The 25,877-nt window shown below is 33.9% G+C and overlaps 1 protein-coding gene across 5 annotated transcripts in view; it reads left to right on the top strand.

Moving 5' to 3' along the window:
- Positions 1-25,608, top strand: part of LOC138708168 (metal cation symporter ZIP14-like) — a 241,459-nt gene extending 215,851 nt beyond the window's left edge. For 4 of the 5 annotated variants that reach the window (XM_069838430.1, XM_069838431.1, XM_069838432.1 and 1 more), the window contains exons 3-9: positions 437-617; positions 3,767-3,936; positions 6,795-6,920; positions 11,535-11,753; positions 13,472-13,691; positions 16,353-16,537; positions 19,600-25,608. In XM_069838430.1, the coding sequence (XP_069694531.1) occupies positions 437-617; positions 3,767-3,936; positions 6,795-6,920; positions 11,535-11,753; positions 13,472-13,691; positions 16,353-16,537; positions 19,600-19,752 (1,254 nt within the window). In that variant the 3' untranslated portion in view covers positions 19,753-25,608. The remainder of the gene's footprint in view (positions 1-436; positions 618-3,766; positions 3,937-6,794; positions 6,921-11,534; positions 11,754-13,471; positions 13,692-16,352; positions 16,538-19,599) is intronic. The other variant, XM_069838434.1, reaches the window with a different exon arrangement.
- The last annotated feature ends 269 nt before the right edge of the window (positions 25,609-25,877 follow it).

Below are 25,877 nucleotides of genomic sequence, written 5' to 3'. Positions count from 1 at the left end.
ACAACTCCCAGGTAAATTTAATCAATATTAGTATACCGTAACGAAAATAATTATGGTATGCACCTGGGAGTTCGTTCTATTGGCATTTCACTGTAGAAGGTGTAAAGCATAATGTTTATATTTTGTCAACAAGCCTAGCTGGTGGGAACAGATGATGAAGGATCCCAAAGACGTGTGTTCCAACAGTCTAAAAACAATAGTAACCCAAATGCAAGTTTTAAGTTATTTCTGTAAACTGTTTTTGTGCCTTATGGTCCATATCGACACCTAACTTTTCCTTTGCATTACCAAAACCATTACCAGTACTGCTATTCAAGGGAGGTTTTAGAAAGGTCCATTCCATTAGAGGATTGTGAGAGAGAGAGAGACAGAGAGAGAGAGAAATAGACGACTTGCAATTTTGTCAACAAATCTCAACTCTGCTTGTTATTTTCAGACATGTTTGTCGGCACAGGACATGTTACGAAAGCTCAATATTGAGGACGGAAAGCTGAACTCCAGCTCATTTGAGCTCGCTTGCCCTGTGATCTTGGAGCAGTTAGAGAGTCAAGTTTGCAGCAGGAAACAGGCTATTCATGACAGTCCTGAAACAAAAACAAAACCATCAGCAAGTGAAGGTTTGTAAATATAGTACTGGTATAGTATGTAATTATTTGAATATGGATACAATGTGTGATAAGTATACCCCGGAGAGCCACCAGCGTAGCTCAGTTGGCTGAGACGCTCGGGTGTGGGTTGGATTCCCACTTGGGCTGATTATCTGTTTGGGTTTCTTCCGAGGTTTTCCCCAAAGATAAGGCGAATGTCAGGTAATCTATGACGAATCCTCGGCCTCATCTCGCCAAATACCATCTCACCAATCCCATCGACGCTAAATAACCTAGTAGTTGATACAGCATCGTTAAATAACCAATGTTGTTATTCGATTGAGAAGCTTTTGTCACCTAGTCTGCTGTCAAAAAATCTTAAAGTTAGAATTCATAAAACAGTTATATTACCGGTTGTTCTGTATGGTTGTGAAACTTGGACTCTCACTTTGCAAGAGGAACAGAGATAAAGGGTGTTTGAGAGTAAGGTTCTTAGGAAAATATTTTGAACTAAGAGGGATGAAATTACAGAAGAATGGAGAAAGCTACATATCGCATAACTGCACGCATTATATTCTTCACCTGACATAATTAGAAACGTTGAATCCAGACGTTTGAGATGGGCAGGGCATGTAGCACATATGGGCGAATTCAGAGATGCATATGGAGTGTTAGTTGGGATGCCGGAGGGGGAAAAGACCTTTGGTGAGGTGGAGACGTAGATGGGAGGATAATATTAAATTGGATTTGGGGGAGGTGGGATATGATGGTAGGGACTGGATTAATCTTGCTCAGGATAGGGACCGATGGCAAGTTTATGTGAGGGCAGCAGTGAACCTTCAGGTTCTCGAAAGTAAGTATATTTATTCAAATGTTTAAAACTCTGTGGCCCCAAGTCAAAATGCGATAGCAATATGTCATTTCTTTCAGTATTTCCAGGAGCAAGAATTTAAAGTTTGAATGACTGTATATTGTCATAATATATCATGTTTCATAACAACGGGTTAGAGAGAAGAATAATAGAGATATGCACGTCATCTTTTGCCATAATAAAGATACCATCAGGATGCACAACATATAACAAATTCTTATTTTTTACATACATTGACTTATCACCTTTTCCCTTGGAACCACAGAACTATTGCGACATAATTATTACACACCGTTCTTAAATTACAAACATCTGACATTAGCACGCCTACACAGAATGAATATTGAAAATTGACTGGCAGAAACAAAACATGTGAACGGCAATTGATGAAATATGACCAACAGTTATCTCTTGGTAACTGTTGGGGTATCTCTGGAGCACATTTTGAGAACCACTGTCTACACCATTCTGTTATATACAGTGTTGATACCGATCTCTGATAACGAATTTTGAATGACGTCATGTGCGTCAAGAGTCACACGACAGCTGAACTGTGGTGAGAGGTGACAGACCAGTAGTGAGTGATTTCATAGTCAGAGTGCACGGTGTCTCACAGCAGCAATGGCCAAGAAAATCGAGCCTTTTTGGAAGGGTACATTGCGACCATTTCCAATGCCAAATACAGTTTAGTGAAAATAAAAGAAGCTTGCAAAAAACGTGGTTTCGTTATTTCCAAGAAAGGCATCTCCTGTGTACGTAATAAGACTGGCAAAGCTCGGATGGGATTAATTCCAGATGGGAAGAAGCAAGCAAATCCACTCCCCACCACAAACCGCACCCCCCAAAATGATACAGATTAATCTTTATTTGTGTGAATTATGTATAATCTGTGTAATACTCTGGTATCAGAATCTTTAATTTTAATTCAGAATAGAAGAGATATTTTTGTGAATCATGTAAAATTTTGTCATTTTCAAGTTATTTTATGAAAACAGACCTGTCCCCAAACACGAGCTTTGCTCTTTCAGGATACTTTCATATAACGTTCTATGTATGATATTATTAAGTAAATCAAATGGAAAAATTAAATAAACACATTTTAGTCAATAGGTGGGTCCGCATAGATAACCACCTTCCTTTGGTAGCGCAATTGTAAAGAATTAGGAAAAAGTATTTGCTTATACATTAATACATATATTGTATTTATGCACTCATTATTTTACCTGTTTTGAAAATTACGCTATTTAATCATTATGATATGTTTTGTTCTAATGATTGCCCTGTTATACAATCGTAATAGGAAAGTTCTTCACATGTGACATTCTGTATTGTTAACTTAAATCAACAGTGGTTTTATATGGGCTGCTAATTGTAGATAAATTAATAAATAGGAAAATATATACTGTAAATATAAAAATGATCACTTAGGTTTCTGGCTTGCTGCACCAAGTAGGCCTATCTTTCATTCATTTAGTGTTCTGCCCAAGGGAAGGTCTTTCACTGCAAACCCAGCATTCTCCAGTCTTTCCTATTTTCTGCCTTCCTCATACAATCCATTTATCTTAATGTCGTCTATCATCTGATATCTTCTTCTACCTCGAACTCTTCTACCATTCACCATTTCTTCCAGTGCATCCTTCAGTAGGCATTTTCAGCATCATTCTTTCTTTACCCCTCTTTCCAACACAGTTTCATTTCTTATTCTGTCTGTCCACTTCACACATTCCATTCATTCATTCATTCATTCATTCATTCATTCATTCATTCATTCATTCATTCATTCATTCATTCATTCATTCATTCATTATATTCCATAGATCTTACATGAGCAATGAAGCTTTAAGATGTGGAAAAAGTCAAAATTTTACAATATTACAATTACAATTACAATTTTTACAAATTTTTACAATATTTTACCATTGTTACAGTTTTACAATTTAGTAATTTTCTACAATGATGAGGTGTGGTCCGAGGATTCGCCAAAAGATTACCTGGCATTTGCCTTTTGGTTGGGGAAAACCTTGGAAAAACCCAACCAGGTAATCAAATCAAAAGGGTGAAATGAAGTAATGCCGAGGACTCGCCATAGACCATCCGGCTTCAGTCCCACGGCTGGGGAAAACCTCACTTCTCCATATCCACATTTCAAATGCTTCTATTCACTTCATCGTAATGTCCATGTTTCTGCCCTATACACTGCCACACTCCATCTCAAGAAGGCTTATCTTACTGGTTGTATTTAATAAGAATTCATTGCATCTCTCTTCTCATAGTGGTACTCATTAATAACCCATCTCTTTGTTACCAGTGTGGGGACTTGGTTTCCTTTTCGTTACAATAATCAGTTTGTGCTCTCTACTGGGTGTGAGTGTACTGCCTTTCATGGATAAGAACTTCTACAAACAGCTACTTACCGTTCTGATTGGACTTGCTGTCGGCTCCCTGTCAGCAAGTTCTCTTTTCCATCTCATTCCTCAGGTGAGTGTTATATTATGCGTTTTTCTTTCTTATTTTTAGTACTGTAAGCGATATGGCTAAAATGTCAACGGAAATCTGGTATCAAAACTTGGGAAATTGAAGTGGAATTTGTGATGGACGCTGTATAAAACGACCACTAATAATTCCATGCAAAACTGGATGATTCCTTAATACTAGAAGCACTAACTAGTAATTTTGACCCATATTGATATTTAATTTATTTGTATCTCCTCTGTCTATTGGCTCATCAATTTTGTTCTTCGGGACTTTTATTGAACTTGCTCTCTTTAGGTCCCCTGAAAATTTCAAGTCCCAAACGTTATTATTTATCAGCGTAAGATGTACAGCTACCTACTAGAAGGACCAACACAGGTCATTTTGAATGTTCTGCTCTCTCTTACTTTCATGCAGCACCAAACTACAAACTACAACTCAATACCTTGTCACCATGTGGCAAGTTTATTGAATGTATATGGCAAGTCTTCCATATTTCCGAAAATATTCCTCTTCCGTGGACTGGTTGGTACTCAAAATATACGAATGATAATAGGGACTTTATAACTGCTTTCCTGTGACATTACAATACAGTCAATATACTTTTGGATGAAGCAGCATTTCTTTTGACAACTGTGTGAAGTATTTCATAGTCTATCTCACGATTCCTATTTGCCATGTACTGTAGTTCTTTTGCAAATATGGCAAAGATGACACGAAAGAGTTCGAGTGATGAACTTCTGGCACGTAAAGTTATGAGCGATGAAGAATTTTGTATTATTTTGAAACATTGTCAGAAATAGATTCGGAGAGAGAATATCCAGTTAGTGATTGTGACGAAGATGAGGTGTATACGAACTCACATGTAATAGTTGCGATAAGTTCTACATAGGACAGACAGGCAGATTATTCCAAACACGCTACAAAGAACACATTAAAGCAATAACCAGAGGACACAATACAGCTACATACGCCGATCACATAACCAATGCTAACCATACATACAATAACATAAATACGGACATGGAAATCCTACACATACAACCCAAGAACCAAAAACTCAACACACTAGAACAATACGAAATATACAAATACACTAAAACACACCCCGATCAAATTCTCAAAACACAGATCAATTTCAGTACACATACACTATTTGACTCCACTCTTCAACACCTTTCAACAATCAAACACACCCACATAACAGGCAGAGAAGTTCGAGATGACGCCGTGATCTAGTAGGCTCTGAGGATGGTGCGTGAAGCACTGAAACAGCTGTAAGCCACACAAATCTTACATAATTAACACGAGTAAGTCCACTAGTTAATCAATTAATTATATTCAAGTGTTAAAAGTAGTGTACGCAAGATTCAAAATGGACAATGAGACTGTTGATCCTCATTATGTCTCGCAAGATTGTGTATCCCAGCAGTGTTCAGGAAACCAGGGAGGAAGACCTGTCAGATTGGAGGTTGTCAAAGCAGAAATAAGACTCCACATGTCTGCGCAAAGTGTAACAATTTTGTCAGGCCAGTATTCTGAAAGAATCATGTATGTGTGTGCAAGATGTGGTTATAATAACCAATAGACGATAGATACATTTAGAAAACACAAAATATATATTTTCAACATATATACTGGTAATGTAAAACTGAGTAAACATGAATAATCATTGCACATGATGTTAACAACAGAATTGCATCTGAGAAATGGCAGAATTAATATTATGCTAGTAGTTATACACAGTTAATAAACAAATTTTTTCATTTAAGCATAACAATTTTTTTTTACAAGAAGAGTGTATATTGGACTCAAATTATGTTCTGAAATTAACTCTCAACTCTTTAATTACAGTTGCTAAGTCTGTAGTAAGATATTATTTCAAATAAAAATTTCTAATAAGGGAAAAATTAATGATAAAATGTGCGGGTTAAAATGACCGGTGCTGGTCATACTAGATAGTTTGAAAGTCCCGGTCCTCGTAGTGTTAATAGGGGGAGACTTTTTTACACAAAAAATGAGTAAAACTGCTGTACATGTATCAAATAAAGAAACTTGAAATATGTTGCTAATTATAAGTTGTGTACAGAACATTTTTACAGGTATGGTAATGATAACTCATTACTTCTGCTTTAGAACTATGCATCACTTAATTAAATCTTCTTTTTTTTTCAATTTCAATCCTTAAACCTGAATTATCTTTCAACATAATAAGAAGTCCATTTATATGTTCTCCAGTCGCACAGTCTGTCAGTGGAATTTCACCCAGTTGTAATTTTTTCCTTCAATTTTAAAACTGAATTATTCCTAGTTTTGCTACATTAAAATTTTTCCGCTAATTTTCTTTCAGATAAGCCACTTTCAATTCCCCGAATCTCTTTGACTCAATCTTTCAACACTAATACTTCTCACTTTATTGAACATGTTTTTACTACTAACAAGTTTACACAATACAGAAGAAATGAAACTGTTAAACAAGGGAGCAAACACCATACAGGTAATATGTAGTCATATCCTGAACACATATATAACAGATTGCTCAGCCTTATAGGCTTTGACGGCAACAACTTTTATCAATTTCACTATGCTGCCATCTAGCTACTGCATAAGAAATCACGTTATAACTCTCATTTGAATTGCATGGAGCAACTGTACTTCCATCTAGTGGTCATTCTCAATCAACGATGACAATCCTGGTGGTTGTTCTCTTTCACATGCTACAGTTTTTAATATTGGGATAGCCAATCTGTTATATATGTGATCTGGGCCATAACCCACATGGTTAGCGACCTTAAGCCATGCAGCTAGTATGCTGTCAAAAGTCTAAAGTAATATTAATTCTACTATTGCGTTTATTATTTCAGGCATTTGGGCTTACAAATACTGATAAACAACACAAATACTTAAACAAGTCTTTAATGATGTGGGCGGGGATTTGGGTCTTCTTCATGACTGAAAGGATTATGAAAATGCTGACAGATCACAGACAAGTAAGTATAAAATTGTTTTCGGTAGTTTCCTGTGTCTTAAAGGAAATTAATATCATATCCATGTCTTTAACCTGTATTTATAAAAAAAAAATCACATAAACGGCATTTCTTCAAACACAATGTGTTTCTTCCAGATACAGGTACCTGATCTCATCTTTAGTTGTACGTTTAGTAGACAAAAGTTAAACATACTGTATAGCATTTATGAAGGAAACTATAGAAACTGCTCGTTAAGAATAACACGGAAATTATACATACTAATCAAAAGCAAAGGAATTACATTGGGTTACATAGGTATATAGATTTATTGTCATCAAAATACATTATTATACATGGTACACATCATCAGTTAATGGCAGTCCTGTCACATTTCTGTTTTCCAAGTACTTGTCTTAGCGATTTGTTTACTATTAACATGTATTACTCATTTTAGCTAGTCCTTAAGTTTTAAATTTAAAATTTACACCTTTTACCTTACCGGTATGTAACTAGTCTGTATTATCATGAATTGCTTATGCAGTAACTTAGCTTTCTCTTTCCGTTTCTTCTTTCTATCTATAAAAATTTTCCTAACTTCTTCAAATTTCTTTCTTTTAGCAATCTACATAATTTTCTATAATCTACTCTTAAATTTAGGTTTAGAATTGACTCTTAAATAAATATTTTCCTTATTCTGTTATTATCTGAACAAGATAATAGTATCGTATATGCATAGCATCCTCTTTTTCTCTGCAGAACGGGCATATATCCTTTTTTATGTTTCCCCTACTGTTTCTTAATTTCTGAATCCATAATTGCCACCATGCTAAACTTTTCCGGTTGTCCCTGGAGTTAACTCTTATTTATTATTCTTGTCCTCATAGGATTTCCATTTTTCTGTAAGCACTTAATGACCGTAATCTGTTTAAATTACAGAATGCCTTGCTATCTCATTACTCTTCTCATTTATAATTTTACATAACTAAATATTTATTTTCATTGAACCGTTTTCCTTCCATACACATATTGGTTATACTGAAGTATACCGAAAAAAATAATGTACTGTATATGTGTCTGAATAAAATCCGGTACGGAATCATAAAAAATGTTCAATTAGTTACTTATACTTTTCAGTGACAGAATTAGACCTTTTTGTATCATAGCTGTCAAAATTTTTCAAATCACACAAAATTCTTCTTAAAGTTCATCTTCTTGAACTGTTACTGAAACAATGCTCATAATTTCTAAGGTAAATAATCTATTAAGCCAAAAAATTTACCAATTTATGTTGTTGTTGTTCAGTAATGCCCTTGGTTTTGATGTCCTCCATTCCCTGTCTTGCATCCCTGTAATATTTCTTTAGCTGAGAATTTTCATCTGCATCAATTTTTGTGATGGCTTGACACTTGAGATTATTCTTTTTCATTACTTAATTGAAGCGTGCATTTCCAGAACGTTGTAAGTGCCAATTTGTAAAGTTTACAGTAGGAACAAAAATAGTTTTATACAGTACATACAACGCTGTAACTTGCGCAACCTCAAAGTGCACTACTTTATTACTTGGAGCAGCACTTTCTTCATAACCTTTCGTAATAATGTCAAATAGGGCACCTACAACTGATATATGTGAAAAAATAGATTCTCCCAGTTTTGGCACTTACAACGTTGTGGAAATGGACGCTTCAATTAGTTTTACACAATGGACAGTATGAGGTGGGTAGAGAGATAAGCTGCCAAACAGTCATGACCTGTGTAGAGACAGAACAGTGCCACTGATGCTGTCCTCCGGAAATCTGGGATTAAGTGTTTATTTTGCATGCATTCACTCCACTGTTTTTTTTTTTTTTTTCACTTTCTCTACTTAAGCATTCCTATCACTTTTCTCTCATTGTCCTTTTTGTTTTTAATTTTGTTATTTCAATTGGTGTGTCACAGTTAGCTGTTTGCAATCAATCAATCAATCAATCAATCAATCAATCAATCAAACTCCTGTGTCTCCTCATGAGGAGCATAGGGCATTCACAAAGTGCCTCCATTGGACCCTATTTGTAGCCAACTTCTTCAATTCGCTCCATGTTTTCCCCTCCTTAGCAATTTCCTCCAAAACTGTTCTCTTCCGTGTATTTTTTGGCCTTCCTCTTGTTCTACTACCCTGGGGGTTCGAATCCAAAGCCATTCTTTCTACTGCTCAATCTTCTTTCCTGATTGTGTGCCCTATCCAATTCCACTTTCGTCTTTTGATTTCTATTGTGATTTCCTTCTGATTTGTTATCTTCCATAGTTCTGAGTTTGTGATTATATCTGGCCATCTAATTTTTAAGATTCTTCGTAAACATCTATTAACAAATGTGTGCAGTTTATTTTGTATAATTTTACTTGTTTTCCATATCTCACAGCCATATAATAAGACTGATTTCACATTACTGTTAAAGATTTTAATTTTTGTAGATCTAGATATAATATAAGATTTCCATATTGAGTACAAATGGACAAATGCACTATTTGCATTTTTTATTCGGTTTTTTAGATCCTCAAAGGCTCCACCATCCTTGTCAATTATACTACCCAAATATTTAAATTCTTGAACAGGTTTGCAATGTACTAGTGCATTTTTAGCAAGAAAATATGCATGTTCTTTGCCGGTTATACCACAGTGTGAAGGTATCCACTGAAAGAAAATTATATTTACCAATTTATGAAAATTAGTAGGTATCAGTAGTCAGTCAGTATCATATTTACAATAGACTTTATACAGAATCTTCAAATAGACATTCATCCATGGGTGTGTAGCCGTGTGTGGCAGCTAGAAGCACACTGTTTGCCTGCAGAGTCGGGTATTCATAGCCTGTTAAGTCGAGCGGATATATTACTCGTGCAAATTACAATAACCACCCATCTTTTTCATAGATGATGTTGGAAATGATATCCTTATGATGCCACACACCTCTGACAACTTTTAAGAAAATTTGCATTAACAAACATTAGTTCTGATATTGCTGCACTTATTGTTTTTCAGTTCTGCCAATGTAAGCAAATTATTACGGTATTCTGTTTCTCAGTGACACTGGAATCTGTAGAGAGATTCGAAACACACAAAGAACCTTAAAAAGATCAATCCACCATTACTACAATATCCAGGATTTGAGATAATTGCACGGTAATAATGTACGGGCTATTCCATCTCAAATCGACCGAAATATAGAGAAAATTGACCTTGCAAATTCTAAATACAATGAAACTTTTTCTGTCCGTTGACAACTGTGATACAGTGCTTTGTGCAAAGTTTGAGGCATCAGAACTTCATAGTGTTTAAATTAAAAATATTTAAATTTATCGTATTTCCATAAAATTAGCAACTTTAAACTGTTGTGGCTCCGAAACCCTTTCACCTAATGATCAACATCATGGTTTATTTTGATGCTGAGAAATTAAAGTTTATATTGACATGTAAACAGTTTTTCTTACTTTTTATGGAAATGGAGAAATTTAGATTTTTCTTCATTAAGACGCTTTTGACCACGAAAAAATATTTTTAAAATATATGGTTAGATTCCGCATTGAAAGTACAAATGAACACATATTTTTTACTGGTGCACCATTGATAAGAAATTATTGAAAATATCAAATAAAGAAAATAAATAGTATGCGTGTGAAGTAACCAGCTGACTGTGAGGCGGGAGCTAGCCTAGGCAAGCAAGGCCAGGAGACATAAACACGTGATGTTTCGCCTAGTAGTGCATAGCTGGGCTAGCTTTATCCCAAGTTTTCATAAACACAGGAGTAAAATGACGCCCAACGCTCGCTTATCTTCAGCTCTTGGCCAGTGCGTGCAGTACTGCGCTGTTCAAGTCTAGGCGTGAGAAAATAATTTATTTAATACCCTCGAAACTTATTGCCGAGCCACTAAGCAAACAATGCCGAATCCCTTTTAATAATGCAAGGTTTTTTTCTCAATATTTTTTACATTTTTACAAATTGGCAAAAAGCCTAAAAGTAAGTAAAATCAGATTATCTCTCTCTGTATACAATAAAAATAAGGATTACTGCTTAACATAACCTACCAAATGAGCTCCCATTCAATGTTCTGCAGTAAATGGTTCCAGAGTTCTGAGCGCTGAAAGAGGCTTGTTTTTATAAAATACGCTAAACTTGTTGGTCAATAGTACGAAAACCGTTTGATTTTCGATAGTGTATTTTTGAAAATGGACTGTCCTCAGCACCTTGTGTAAATAGGGAAAAAAATTAGAGTATTAAAAAATGCGAGGTTTTTTACTGATCGATTTCATATGGAATAGCCCGTATGTGGTGTGAAAAAATGACAGTGAAGAATTCTAATAGTATCATCTAGCATAGCTGCTTCTTTGTGACGAGCAGTCAACAGACTAAGTTAATATTGTTCTTTGAATCCTATATGCTGTATATTGTAAGATCATGTTAAAAATAATGCTATTTTAAATGTTAGATGTGTGTAACATACCTTTTTGAAGTCTGCTTTTGAAATTCGACATGCAGTATGAGTTCCATTAAAATATCGCTCTTCTCATTGACACTTCTCCTTCAAGCATGACTTTTAAGGAAATATTTGATTAATCTCTTATGTGTTGTTCCAAACTAAATTTATAATGTTTGCACTAGAAGCATCGTTCTCCATCACGACCATACCCGAGCAATGAAGTGTCTGCAGAAGTTGTGTCCAGCATTTCGAGTCCCACGGAGCTCATGCCTCACATTCACCATGAACTGGAGCCTTTGGATAGCAGCACTCATCAAGAGACCAGCTGCCTTCATGCAAATGCCGGCATGATATACGACTATCAGGAACAGGCCATAAAAGCTTCATTTGGTCATCAGGAGGTAGGTTTGCCTTCTCCCTTAATATGAAATCCGTTTAATACTTCGGCTAAATGGAGTAAGATATGGCATAATGACAGAGTACATACCGGTTCTGTAACTAACCTGTTCTATTTACCGTTAGTTTCTACTACTAATCCTTGTGTATAAAATACGTGAATCTTGAATTGAAATGATAAAGAATAAGTTTACAGAATTTTAAACATTTAAAATTATAAAACTCTGAAATTTTAAAATTATTACCTTTCCCTGTAGGTTTATTGTTGTGGAACGTTATCTTAATTCTTTGACATTAAAGAACAAAAGTTAAACTCTTTGCCTTGACCTGAAGTAAAAGTAGACGATGCTTACTATTTCATGTCTTGAATGCGATCCATCCATATATTATACTTTCAGTCATTCCTTTTCGGAGTATTTCGGTTCTAGGGTTTACAGTGATCTCTCTTAAAATTTCATTTCATTTCATTCCTTAGATCTTACATTAGCAATGAAGCTTTAAGATGTGGAACAAGTCAGAATTTTACAAGATCACAATGATTACAATTTTACAAATTTTTTACATTTGTTACTTTTTTTTTTACAATTTTTACAATTTTACAATTCCGCAATTTTCTACAATTTTTTTGGAAAGATGTAGTGAGATGAGGTGATGATTTGTCAAATATCATGTTTTATTTAATTCACTTAGTACTACAGCAGCATTTCTAAGTTTTCTAAGAGCTTTAGATATACCGAAATCTTGTTGATGTCTAGTTGTGCTGGCTGAGTTTCAAGACTTTTGTTTATATTTGTTTTTTGTTTTTGTTTTTTTTTTAAGGTAATGCCTATAATTTTGTATAATTTATTGATGTTTGACATTTTTATATGTGTGGTTAGAAGTAAGTTGTCCATATTGTTGCGTTGTGGTAGTAGATTTCAGAGAAACTCCTTAAGTTAGGTATGAAATATTTACCCAGCAGTTGGAATTTTTATGTCTTTTGTAGATTATGATGCTGCATTTCAAAGTCATTCTTTACCAGGCACTTGATATAATTTTTCAAGAGGGTATGTTCAGATTCTTTGTAGGTTATGTTATTTTACTTCAGATATGTATGTATATATATATATATATATATATATATATACTTTAGGTTCCATATGAAATAATTACTCAGTAGTTGAAATTTGTATGTATTTTGTTGATTACGAGGCACATGAAATAATTTCTCAAGATTTGGTATATTTATATTCTTTATAGGTTATAATATTACATTTCAGAAACACTTCTTGTGTTCCACATTAAGTAATCATTTAACAGTAGGAATTGTTGTGTATTTTGTAAATTATTAAATAATTTCACAGGAATGGGTACATTTATATTTTATGTAGATTATAGAGTTTCATTTTACAGATATTTATTTAGAGTAGGTTGCATATAGAATAATTACTCAACAACAGGAATTTTTCTAGCTATCCTTTCAGATTATGATGCTGCTTTATTCTAAGTTTTTCTTTAAGTAGTACATGAAAAGATATTTATTGGACAGTATGTATTTTTATATTTTTGTAGGTTATGATGTTACCAGTAGTACATTTCGCAGACATTTCTATGTTGCATATGAAGTAATTACCAGTACTCATTAGTGAAACTTTTTCTTTGCAAATTATGATAATTTCACATTCATTCCTTATTTGGCACATGATACCGGATAGGTTTATTAATATTTGAATTATTTTTGCAGAAACCTCGGGTCAGTCACTCAAATGGACATGAGCATGTGCTTAAATTTGAGCAAGGAAAAGACAGTGTGATTGCTACAGTTGCTTGGATGGTTGTTTTCGGTGACGGTCTACATAATTTCATAGATGGTTTATCCATTGGTGCGGCTTTCAACGAGAGTTTGCTTACTGGATTGAGCATAAGCGTGGCTGTAATGTGTGAAGAATTTCCTCATGAATTGGGTAATTCTACTTTATCCACAATTTATAATTCCATGGCCAATGAATTTTAAATGTTCTTAATTTAAATCACAAAGAGCAATGTTATTTTTAAGCTATGCAATAGCTTGCAGGCAGGCCATATACTGATAACGTCCATTATCTGACGGAACATGCTGCATTACTCAATAAAAAGTAGGAAAGTTGTATTTTTATATGAATATGTTAAATACATTCATAATAATAGTCACTCTTTCATAGCAGTTGCTGGAAATATTTTCTGGCTGCATCTAGGCATGACTGATGCCTCCTTCGTAAGTAAGATTTTAAATGATGGGTTCTTAGGAGATTTTCTTTGCGTTGAGTAGTTCCTATTTCAACTTTTATGTCCTTCTTAAATTTTAGAAATTCCTCATAAAAATGTAAACATAAATGGCTCAATTTCTTTACAGAAGTCATTTTGTGTAAGTCCCACACATGTTAATTAATGTTGGAAATTTTTGCCTATTCATTCCAGGTTCGAATGCCTGTGTGGAAAGGTTATTTTTTGTTATGAAAATTAAGAGGAAAGTTGAAAGGAACAGACGTTCCACAGATCTCACGAAAGTTGAGATCCAAGTTACCTTAAATTGTAATCATGTCATTCACTTTTAGAGGCGATTAACGTAATTAAATCTTGCCAGAGGAAATAAAATATCAATAATCATAATATACTTTGTACTATACAGTAATGTGATAAATTCATCTTATAAAAATGTGTACTTTTCACTAAAAATCAGTAATTTTATTGGATAGTTTGCATAGTTTAGTAGCACAAAACCATTTAATTAGAATAAAATAAGATGCTAATTAGTAATTCAGTGTTAGTATTTTTAGATATGTACAAAACTGTGGCAATAACATGACATGGTGTGCATATGGAGTTCTCTCAGATTGTGTTCATTTTTCTTGCAATAAACATCACACATGAAGGCTCGACTTCATCCTGTCTCTTACTGGCATTCTGGAAACCTCGTAGGTAACTAATTATCACATCGGTGCCATTGAAGATCTTTCAGATGTAAAGAAATTGTCACATGCCATAGGAATAGGAATAGCGTAGTCGCCAAATTTACTCCATACAAGAAATATTACAAGACATTCATTCATTCATTCATTCATTCATTCATAGTTTTCTGCCCAAGGGCAGGTCTTTCACTGCAAACCCAGCATTCTCCAGTCTTTCCTATTTTCTGCGTTCCTCTTTGTCTCTGCATATGACCCATATATCTTAGCCACTGGCATGGCTCAGTCGGTTAAGGCGCTTGCCTGCCAGTCTGAAGTTGCGTTCGGGCGCAGGTTCGATCCCTGCTTGGGCTGATTACCTGGTTGGGTTTTTTCCGAGGTTTTCCCCAACCGTAATGTAAATGCAAGGTAATCTGTGACGAATCCTCGGCCTCATCTCGCCAAGTATCATCTCGAACTCACAATCTTCTAATCATTAAGCGAGTACTTTACCGCTAGTCTATGAGACGCAGATGTGGAATAATTCCATAGTTCCGGAACTGCTTCTACAAGCACATGCATCGTGTAACATCGCCGTGACCTGAAGTGGACTTAGAAAATATTTGCTGTTCACAAGTGCAGCCATTTTTTTTTTTTTTTTTTTTTTTTTTTTTACTGCTGTACAATGGAACAAAATAAATGAAATTTAGGTAAGTGTACTGCCATGCGATGTGATTTGTCAGCCCATACACTACGATTCTTTGTGTGACTTTTAGGTTAGAAATGAAAAGTTTTTACGGCACTGTAAATTTTCACCAAATTAATTAATATAAGGAGAAGGATATCTTCACATCATCAAGGTAGAAAGATCATGATGTAATTACAGGTAAATTTGAGTTACTTAATATGCAAATTGAAGGAAATTAATATTGTGGTGTCTGTGCCAAGTACTGTAACAGAAAATGAGTTTCATAATTTTCCTTATCTGCAGTCACTTCCAAAGATTCCTGAAAAAAGAATAAATAATTACTGTGACATCCTGGAAATTTTAGTTACAGAATTTAGACATAGACGATTTGGCAACTTCAAACAAATGAAAAATGATTTGGTGCAAAATTTTTTCACTATAACCATAGTGAAAGTAAGTTCAGACTTCAAATTTGAAGTTGCTGACCTCCAATTGCAGCCATGTTCGGATCTACCTACATTTATGGATATATATATATTTTTTTTAACTAAACATACACTATTAAAATCGCGAAAAAGAATCTGGTTAACAGATGTCAGCCTTTATGTACATTTGATAGTAACTACTTATGAGGTACCCCTTATTTCGAAAGCTTAGTGAGGTGAGATGTATGTTCAGTATGGCAGTAAAAGAAATAAAAATTGAACGAAAGAAACAATACAATAAGCAAATGCAGATGAAACGAATATAATACCGGTACTAAACACACTTCCATGTCTTCTTCACCTTGTTATTATATCTATATTATGAATACTGAAGGTAGAGATGGAGTTCACAATCCACCACTGCATTCTCGCCCACTACGATGAATAAACCCCACCTCTAGCCTTCACTCTGTGTCGAGCTGATAGTATTCACACTATGTTATTCATTTGTGATGTTTTGCTGCTACTGCTAATGGAGCGATGTTTGTATAAAAGATGTGTTTTTTATTTTGTAATAAATCTTTCCAGGAGATTTTGCAGTACTTTTAAATGCTGGAATGTCAATGAAGCAGGCACTAGTCTACAACTTCCTCTCTGCTTGCACATGTTACCTCGGGCTGGTACTCGGCATCATACTTGGGGAAATAGAAGCCAGCACTTACATCTTCGGCTTTGCAGCAGGAATGTTCATGTATATATCATTGGTGGACATGGTACGTATATGCAATGGTTTTTTCGCTAAAAGGACTTACACATGTGCAAAACGTAGTACACTCTTACAATAAAGGAGGCATGTAAATGACACACTCATTATGACTTCTCTTTATTAAGTGATAAAACTAAGAATTTTCTGTGAAATTCTTACAGACCTATTTTTGTTTTAATGTTCAGTGACGTCCTAATGTCCTTTAAGGGTATATGTATGTGAACGACCACAAATATTATTAGAAAATGCAGGCTCTAAATTTCTAAAATTTTACAAGAAAATGAACTCACAATTGGACAAAAATTACAAAGTACCAGAACAAGACTTATTAGAACTTAAATATTTGATAAAAGTATAAAAAAGGTTGCTAATAATATTTTTTAGGATTCACCTTTCACTCTAAGTTAAATTTTCCAAAATTTGAAAATTTTCACACATATTATTTCATAACTTCACAACTATTAGAGATAGAATTATGAAATTTTGTACACTGATTTAACATGCATTTATGCAAAACGTAGACTACAATAATGCCCATTTATTTGAAAATAGAAAAATTAGGTCACAAAATATTATGTAAATTTTAATATATTTTATATAGGACAGATAAAAAATTAATTGTATTAAAACAAACAACTCTACATGTCTGAGAGTAGTCTACTTTCAGAAATAAGTGTTTATTACATGCAGGAAAAATATTAAAAATGTCAGAGAGACCATAACAATGTTATGGTTACCAAATGATGTAACTGCAGAATATATATATATATATATTTTTTTTTTTCATACTTTGATAAAACTGATTTGAAAAATATTATTAGTAACCTTTTTTATACTTTTATCAGATATTTAAATTCTAATAAGTCTTGTTCTGTTACCTTGTAATTTTTGTCAAATTGTGAGTTCATTTTCTTATAAAATTTTAGAAACTTAGAGCCTACATTTTCTAACAATATTTGTGGTCGTTCACGTACATATACCCTTATATAAAATTGTTATTTATAAAAACCAATACAAAGACATTTCTCTTCTTGTATAATCCTCATATTCTTCAGATAAGTGAAAAGCACTTCTCCAAACCTGCCAGGAACTGGCCTCTAATAAGAATGTCAACCCTATTCTTTAATAGCCACTCTGTATTCCACTTACAACAACAAATCCATTGCTTCTGATTTTCTTTTAAACTTTGAATTGACTATTTCCTGTTAAGCATACAGTTCACACTGATTTATTCAGTGTGTGTGTGTGTGTGTGTGTGTGTTTGTGTTTTTTTTTTGTTTTTTTTTTCTTCATCCGCATGCTCCATTACATCACGTAACACATGCTTTCTTATACAATTTTATACACTCTTATAATTCATCAAAGTTAATGTTTTCAACGAATTGTACAAAATCCTTGAGATATTTGTGAACTAGTTCTTTGTTCGTTGCTGGCCAGCAGCCTCTTTGTGTTATTATTTTTCTCTTCAGTATTTCCCTTTGGTCATTTAGGAGTGTGCACTCAAATAAGCTCGGGAGAAGTTTTTAAAGACTCTCATTATTATGCTACTGGTAATCCCATCATCCCCTGGTGCCTTTGTAGGATTAAATTTTCGGATCACTGTTGATATTTCTTCTTCTTCTGTAAAATCGCTGTCATCAGGTGTATTGATTGGCTCCTCCAGTTGTCTTCTAACCTGCTGGTGTTGTTCATTGTCACAGTTTCTATCGTCTTCAGGTGTGAAATGTTCTAGCGTGTGTCTGATTGTCTCCTCCATATCTCTGGTATAGGTTCTATCTGTTTTCTGAAGAGTCGTCAAACTGGTTTGGCTTCTTAATTTTCCCGTAGCTAATTTATATGCTACATTCCATTGGTGTGCATCATCAAAAATAGTGCAATGTTTTTTCCAAGATTTCAATTTTTCGTACTGTATCTGTGACTGATATTGTCGTTTTCCTTCTATGTAAGATGATTTCCTCTCTTGTCTGATTTGTGCATTTTTTGTCGTCCTCTGATACCTTCTTCATAAAGCATTCACTTTCTTAATATTGACATTTGGTCAGTCCATCATGGTACTGTTTTCCCTTTATCTGGGAATTTCCTTTTTGAGGTTAGGTAAAATGCCTTATTATATGCTGATTTTATGCTCGACTGAAATAGTTTTATAACTTCTTCAGGATCAGAAAAGCAACTAACCTTCATGCTGATTTCGTTATCTATCCCGTTGAAGTCCAATTTATTAAATATACATTTAAATTCTTTAATCAGATTGGAGAGTAGGGTACTGTCGAATATTCCGTATCGTTTCTGCTTTACTATGTATCTTGTTTCAGTGAAGTTTTTTTTTCCTTTTCTTTGTGCTGCACTGTTCCAATCTTGAATGAAATGAGTGCATGATCCGAACAGCTTTCAACTCCGCCGCACTTCCAATCACTAATGAAGCGCGCAAGTTGGTGGTCTCTCTCTAATGCCTTTGGATTTTCCTTCGTCACCTACATGGTACTGTCACAAAACCATACCAATAGTCTCCAATGAGATGGGTTAAGTTGTGAATTTGCTCACGATCTGCAGTGTTAAGGGCAGTTAATTATCTCTACCAACAGCCCAAAATAGGCCCTGATCATTACATAGTGGGCAGCTTTTGTCTTTTGTCTAATTCATTCCGAACAGATGTTCGGTTAGACAGTCATGTCAAATTAAACAGAATTGAGCTCTCGGTACTCTTAACTTTTCTTGCTATAGTCGCTAATGCTTTGTACTTCTTCAGGTCTTCATGTAAGTTACTCTTCATGTGCTCCTTTATTCTTTTTTGTTCTTTATTTTCCAACTATTTTTCGGTGAATTTGAGTTTCAATGGAAGTTCTTACGTGGAGTCTGGTTTCGTTTTGCTAATCTGTCTGCAGCTTCATTCCTTTCCAAGTCCAGGTATCCAATGAATAACCACGTGTGCATTTTTCTATTTTCTAATGCTTTATACAGTGTCCTTACATTCTGTACATCTGTAGTGTCATTTCTTTTTAGCAACCTTCACAAAAATAAATATTTGTGACATCCATAATCTAATTTATAATTATGTTTCTTTTTTTCAAGGTGCCAGAAATGAATGAGGTAGCAGAAGAAGCAAGCAAGTTGGGTTTGAAGTCAGGTTTTCAGACATTGCTACTGCAAAACCTTGGCATGGGTATAGGTGTTACAGCCCTTTATGTCCTTGCAAGATATCAGGATAACATCAATTTTGGTTGAATTCGATTTTTCTAACAGATGTCTCTGGTTTCGAAACCAAATAGTGTCAATGGTTATGCTGCAGGATATAATTTAAACTTAACGAATGAGAGAAACAGCATTTATGTTGTTTACACTTGCTACCTGTAATTTGCTTGACTTTCGTAGAAATATGTAGTTATGTTATGTAAAAGACAATTTTTATAGACGATTCTCCAGTGAAGTTAAAGGAACAAAGGATGTGTTGCTATTGCTCTTCCTGCAAGATAATACGTTCACTACTGTATCCAATCATGGCCACATAGCTTTATTTTGTTCAAGCTATCCTACACGACTATAGTCTGATAAGAACAGGGAGTGCGAAAGAGAGAGACATCTCACTTTTAGTGTAATTTGTGATCAGAGATCACACCATAAAACAATACTAAGGTCTTACATAAACAAGTTTTTGAAAAGATATCCATTACATTTTAAATGAAAATTACATTTAACGAAAGATATTTAAAAATGATAATTAAGTGCAAAAATTAGCTGGAACAGCCATATAACCACACGAACAATTAATGGTAGTGAACGTGTTGAGGATGTACACATGAGAGAGTGCAAGCTTTCAGCGTGCACCTCGTTAAAACATGGAAATGAATGCTGGATGACAGCTTGTGATATGAGAAAGCAGCTGTTAGAAACTTGGTTGCAAGATCCTGTTCAAATCAATGACCACTTCAATTACAAAATGTAATTAGTTGAGACTGTGTTACACTGTCTTGGTATACAATTTATAGAATGTTCTCCATAAAGTACAATCTTAACCCCGAATGCATTTGTATTGGTAAGTCAGTACCAAATTTCTGCTCTGTAGTTCGTAACACTCGTTACCCAGTATCTGAGGTAACTGAGGTTATTATTCTTTTTATGAATTCCTATTTGTTGTTACAGTTGTCGAGATATCTCTGCTGGTATTTCAATCATCAGGTGATTTTCTTGTACCATACAGGAAAAAAATTCTAACTTTATCTAACGAATGTTTGATGAACTCCTATTTTTCCAGAATGTTTGCTTTCATAGTTTAAGAAATACAATATTGTCAATAATTTATATGGCACTTAACTTCTGAAATGATGTGAAATCGGGTACCTATTTAGCCATTGGTTTAAACAAATATTTTCTCATAGTTTTTCCTTACAGGCTGAGATGTCTTTTGAAACGGCACATTTTCATATCCTGGGGCTTTATGATAATTTCATCAATATATGACCGGTACATTTAATAGACTTTTCTCACTGTTGGCGTAGAAGTAATGTTGCCATGAAATTACTGAACTCTCTTGTATTAATTTGTGACTATAATTTGTTAGATATTAATTGCAAGGAACAAAGTTCCAGACTGAACCTTAAAAGGAAAGATCAGTACTGTAACTGATGTTAGAATAATTACCAGTACCTTCATAATTTCAATAATGGGCATAAAAAAGAACTTATTTCTTTAATATGTGCATTATTGAAAGTTAATTTTATAATGAAACAAATGGTTACCTGTTGAATGGTTTCTAAGCAACAATACAATTTGACCAAACACTTCATCCCACATTCGTGTCAGAGTTTCCACCACTTTATCATTTTTGTGTTCAATATTTAGTGCAGCTTTTCTAGTGCATCAGTTTACTGGATTGTGTTCAAAGATTGAGGCAGCAAGAAGTTACTTGTATTCATCTTCCTGTTTGGTTTTCTGTGGAATCATTTTGATAGAAAACTGAATAAGATCTGGACATGTGATATTTTGAGGTTATATTTGCGAAGCAATGGAAGGAATCTTATTTTGTATTATGCAATTAAGGCTCTAGTTATATTTAATGCCTATAATATTGTTTCACAAACATTTTAATGCTTCATTTGTGCTGTTGAGAGTGGTTACGTGATAACAGACCATTGTAAAATTTTTAATTTTTAAACATTAAAATTATCTTCAACCAAAACTCTAATATTACAAAGTATAATGTAACACACATATTTCAACTCAAATTTACGTTTAAAATTCCAATCTCGATTAAAAAAATTTGCCAAGACTTGTAATATATATTTATTTTTTCGTTTAGTTTTATGTTTCCAAGAGTGGAGATGTTCTTTCAAATTTTAAATGTTACTCACTTTTTAGTCCATTGTGCTTTCCATCTGGAGGGATTATATAATCAGTTCAGAGGCAAGTATGGGCTTACATATAGCGGTATTGGTTATATTAATCCCATAGGTCTTTGAAACCATGGAGTATTCCCAGAGTATTTGCACCTCTCTTCATCCAATTCAGGACACTTGGTGCAGCATGTATGGAGAAGTACCGTCTTGCCATATCACCTATGCATGGGATCACTAGAGATATCCTTATTATATAGAATAGTAATGTGGCAACATCCTTGTCACCATGCACTAAGATGCATGGAAACAATCATGTGAATAACTTACCGGTACTGTATTGCTAGATAACGAAATTTTGAAGTTAATGGACCAATAAATTATGGAACATTGCTTAAGCAACATTTAATGTGCTATTAGTTATCACTTCATTAGCCACTTATCACTATTCCGAGTGAGTTCTTGTTGTGGGTTATATGGGTAGTCTCTTACACGACTTTGACTTTCATGCGTGACGACACCAGTTATCCAGTTAAATGCAGAATGTCCATAAACATGTCGTGTTTAGCTTAAATTTGTCAGATTGACTTGGTCTTGGACAGTTTTATAAAATGTGTATTATAATCTCTTTGTCTGATGACGATCTACCTGTCTACAGTATACAAAATGTTATATTTGAACAGTTCTAAAAATAAGTGAGTAAATAACCTCTATAATTTTTTTTTTTTAATTTACAATTTTTTTATACATGCAGTCAATGAAAATATATTTCTTTCTTATTTATTATATATGTTACTGTAAATGTACGAAGACCGGTAAATCTTAGAATTTACCGGTATAACCTAACATTTACCATTACAGTGCGGTAAAACCCCAAAATATCTTATTAGATGTACGGTATATATTTTGAACTTCTACCAAGAGATGTTGGTAAATCTCAGGACTTACCGATCAGCTGTGGTAAAATCGTATTAAAGAAGAAAAAAGAATCTTTACTAAGATTTGCCGTTTTTCGGACTTCTACATATCTATTTCCAATTCATCTTTTATTGTTATAGGATCTATTTAAAAACATAAATAAAAATAACCTCAGCAATGACTGAAATAATTTGTAGGCCTATTCATTTTTAATGTAAGTTATTTAAATATTCATACATTCTAATGTGAGTATAATAAACAATATTCTATATTAAAAATAGTGACAAATATTATAATTTTAACCATTGTCTGTTATAGTACTTAATACAAAAATTAACAAAGCCTTTACATCTCCTCAAAGAGTCTAGGTCCACAAATAAAGTAAAACAAACATTATGAAGCATTTTTGTTGAACACTTTTTAAACATTTACACTTTTTGAACCCTTGTCCTCCAACGAAAGATAATTGGCCAACCACTTCCCATACACTAATTCCTTCTTTTTCTAGTTCTTCAATGGTGATAAAATTTTCTTTACACAATGTAAGTTGGTTCCTAGAGTACAATGACTTCAGTTTGCCAACTTTGGTACCAAGTTGATAAAACTCATCTTAAATATTTATGATCACTGATATTATTGATTTTGCGTCAATTTTTGCATCCGGTACTTTGATTCTCACATTCTATCCGACTAAAAAATTTTGGAATTTTGTTACAAGTGGCTGAATCTGCACAACGAAGGCGGGATTATTCGTTCTGGATTCTTCAATCTAGCTTTTACCAGCTTGCATTGGTAAATCCTGAGATTTACGACATTTCTTGGTAAAAGTTTAAAATGTATGCATCTAATAAGATATTTTGGGGTTTTACCGCAATATAATGGTAAATGTTAGGTTATACCGGTAAATTCTAAGATTTACCGGTCTTCGTACATTTACAGTAACATATACACTAAAATGACAATTTGTTACTGAGCTGTAGCTAACCTTGAATTCCAAGTTTTACTTTATACTTCAGGAAGCTAGTAGCTTATTTGGTGCTTACTGGCAAAAAGTTAACTTTTTAGAGGACCAAAATCAAACTTGTAAGTTAGAAGACTCTGTAGCAAACCACTAACATTAAGTGCACATCCTTAAAACCGAGCATTATACTCCTTATATTTAGTGATAAACGGTATTGACAACAATGTCAGACCATGGCTCCTGAGTGAGGGAATTAGCCTGTCCCATAACTGGTGCTTTACTTCATACCTTTCGGAATTTCTTATGAAGATGATCTTTCAGTACTTGGAGTCCGGTACCTCTAGCAAGACCAATATAAGATTCTGATTAATTGATTAACTAGTGGACTTACTCGTGTTAATTATGTAAGATTTGTGCGGCTTACAGCTGTTTCAGGGCTTCACGCACCATCTTCAGAGCCTACTAGATCTCGGCGTCATCTCGATCTTCTCTGCCTGTTATGTGGGTGTGTTTGATTGTTGAAAGGTGTTGAAGAGTGGAGTCAAATAGTGTGTATGTACTGAAATTGATCTGTGTGTTGAGAATTTGATCGGGGTGTGTTTTAGTGTGTTTGTATATTTCGTATTGTTTTAGTGTGTTGAGTTAATACAAACACACTAAAACACACCCCGATCAAATTCTCAACACACATATCAATTTCAGCACACACAAACTATTTGACTCCCCTCTTCAACACCTTTCAACAATCAAACACACCCACATAACAGGCAGAGAAGATCGAGATGACGCCGAGATCTAGTAGGCTCTGAAGATGGTGCATGAAGCACTGAAACAGCTGTAAGCCGCACAAATCTTACATAATTAACACGAGTAAATCCACTAGTTAATCAATTAATTATATTCAAGTGTTGAAAGTAGTGTACGCAAGATTCAAAATTGTTAAGATTCTGGTTCAGTAGAGGCAGTTGAAGTCCCTTCTTTCTCCAAAAACGAGTCTCCTCATTCCATGTGGTACCATTGTGTCTTGAAACCCATGTTATTTTTTAATTTTGTTATGTCCTGGCAATTTACTTAAGGTGTTCATTCATTCATTCTTCATCCACTTCGAAGGTATTTCTAATCAGTTTGTATTACCAATGCGTGAAGCTAAACTGGTTAGATATAGAATTATTTTTAGGTAACTTAAAAATATCTAATAGTGTTTTGTATTTTCATTTTGCTGATGTTTAAAGTTTTAAGTGACTTCTTTTACTAATGGTGGCCTTAAATTCTGACTTCGAACAAGGAGTACCATTTGTGGAAGTATAGAGGATTTCTTATTATTGTTATCAATAATCAGCTATCAAGTGGGATTTTGAGATAAATATAGAGAACTTTTGTAAAATTTTCATTTGTTACATCGAATAATAGAATTTTATTAATTTTATATGCTGATAGTTTGTAATTGAGTTACACAGTTTTCGCTTCAACTAGATATAGCTTTGAAAATAACTCTAAGAATATGAACTTAAAGGGATGAAGTTCATATTTTCTGTAGTGCAGTGACATGGCTAAGTTGTCTTCACTGTTCAAAGGATTACAGACACATCTTTCATATCTCTACTGTTCTTTAGACAAACTTTTGTTTCTGAGCATTCTTTATTCGTTATTCATATCAGAATAAATAGTCTCATGGTGCAAATAGTACAAATTTATTCTCGTGTAAGTGTTGGAAAAAAAATACATTTTAATTGCATATTCAAAATGTTGGAAAGAAAATGTAGCATATAAAATTTACATAAAACATGTAATTTTCATGTGATATCATTAAAATGTATGTATTGTGAAATATAAACTTTCGTATTTTATTGAAATAAATTATGTTTGGATAAACTCTTTAGTTATTATAATTTCTATGTTTTTATCATAGCTTTTGCAGTTTGTTCTTCATTCCTGTACAATGTGCATTCCGCGAATTATCAAACAATTTGGTTAGCTATATTTGTAGTGTTGGTACGAGTTTATGTACTGTGGGAGACATGATAGCTGAGCAACTCGAGTATTTTTCTAAGTCAAAAAATGCCACACTGCTCATGCTTCAAGCCAGAAGCTTTGGTTCATATGTTGAGATATTTGTTTTGCTTTCCTGTTTAAATATTGCA

This window comes from Periplaneta americana, chromosome 10, assembly GCF_040183065.1.
Source record: "Periplaneta americana isolate PAMFEO1 chromosome 10, P.americana_PAMFEO1_priV1, whole genome shotgun sequence".
Classification (NCBI taxonomy): Eukaryota; Metazoa; Arthropoda; class Insecta; order Blattodea; family Blattidae; genus Periplaneta; species Periplaneta americana.
This window is presented reverse-complemented; position numbering and strand designations above follow the sequence as displayed.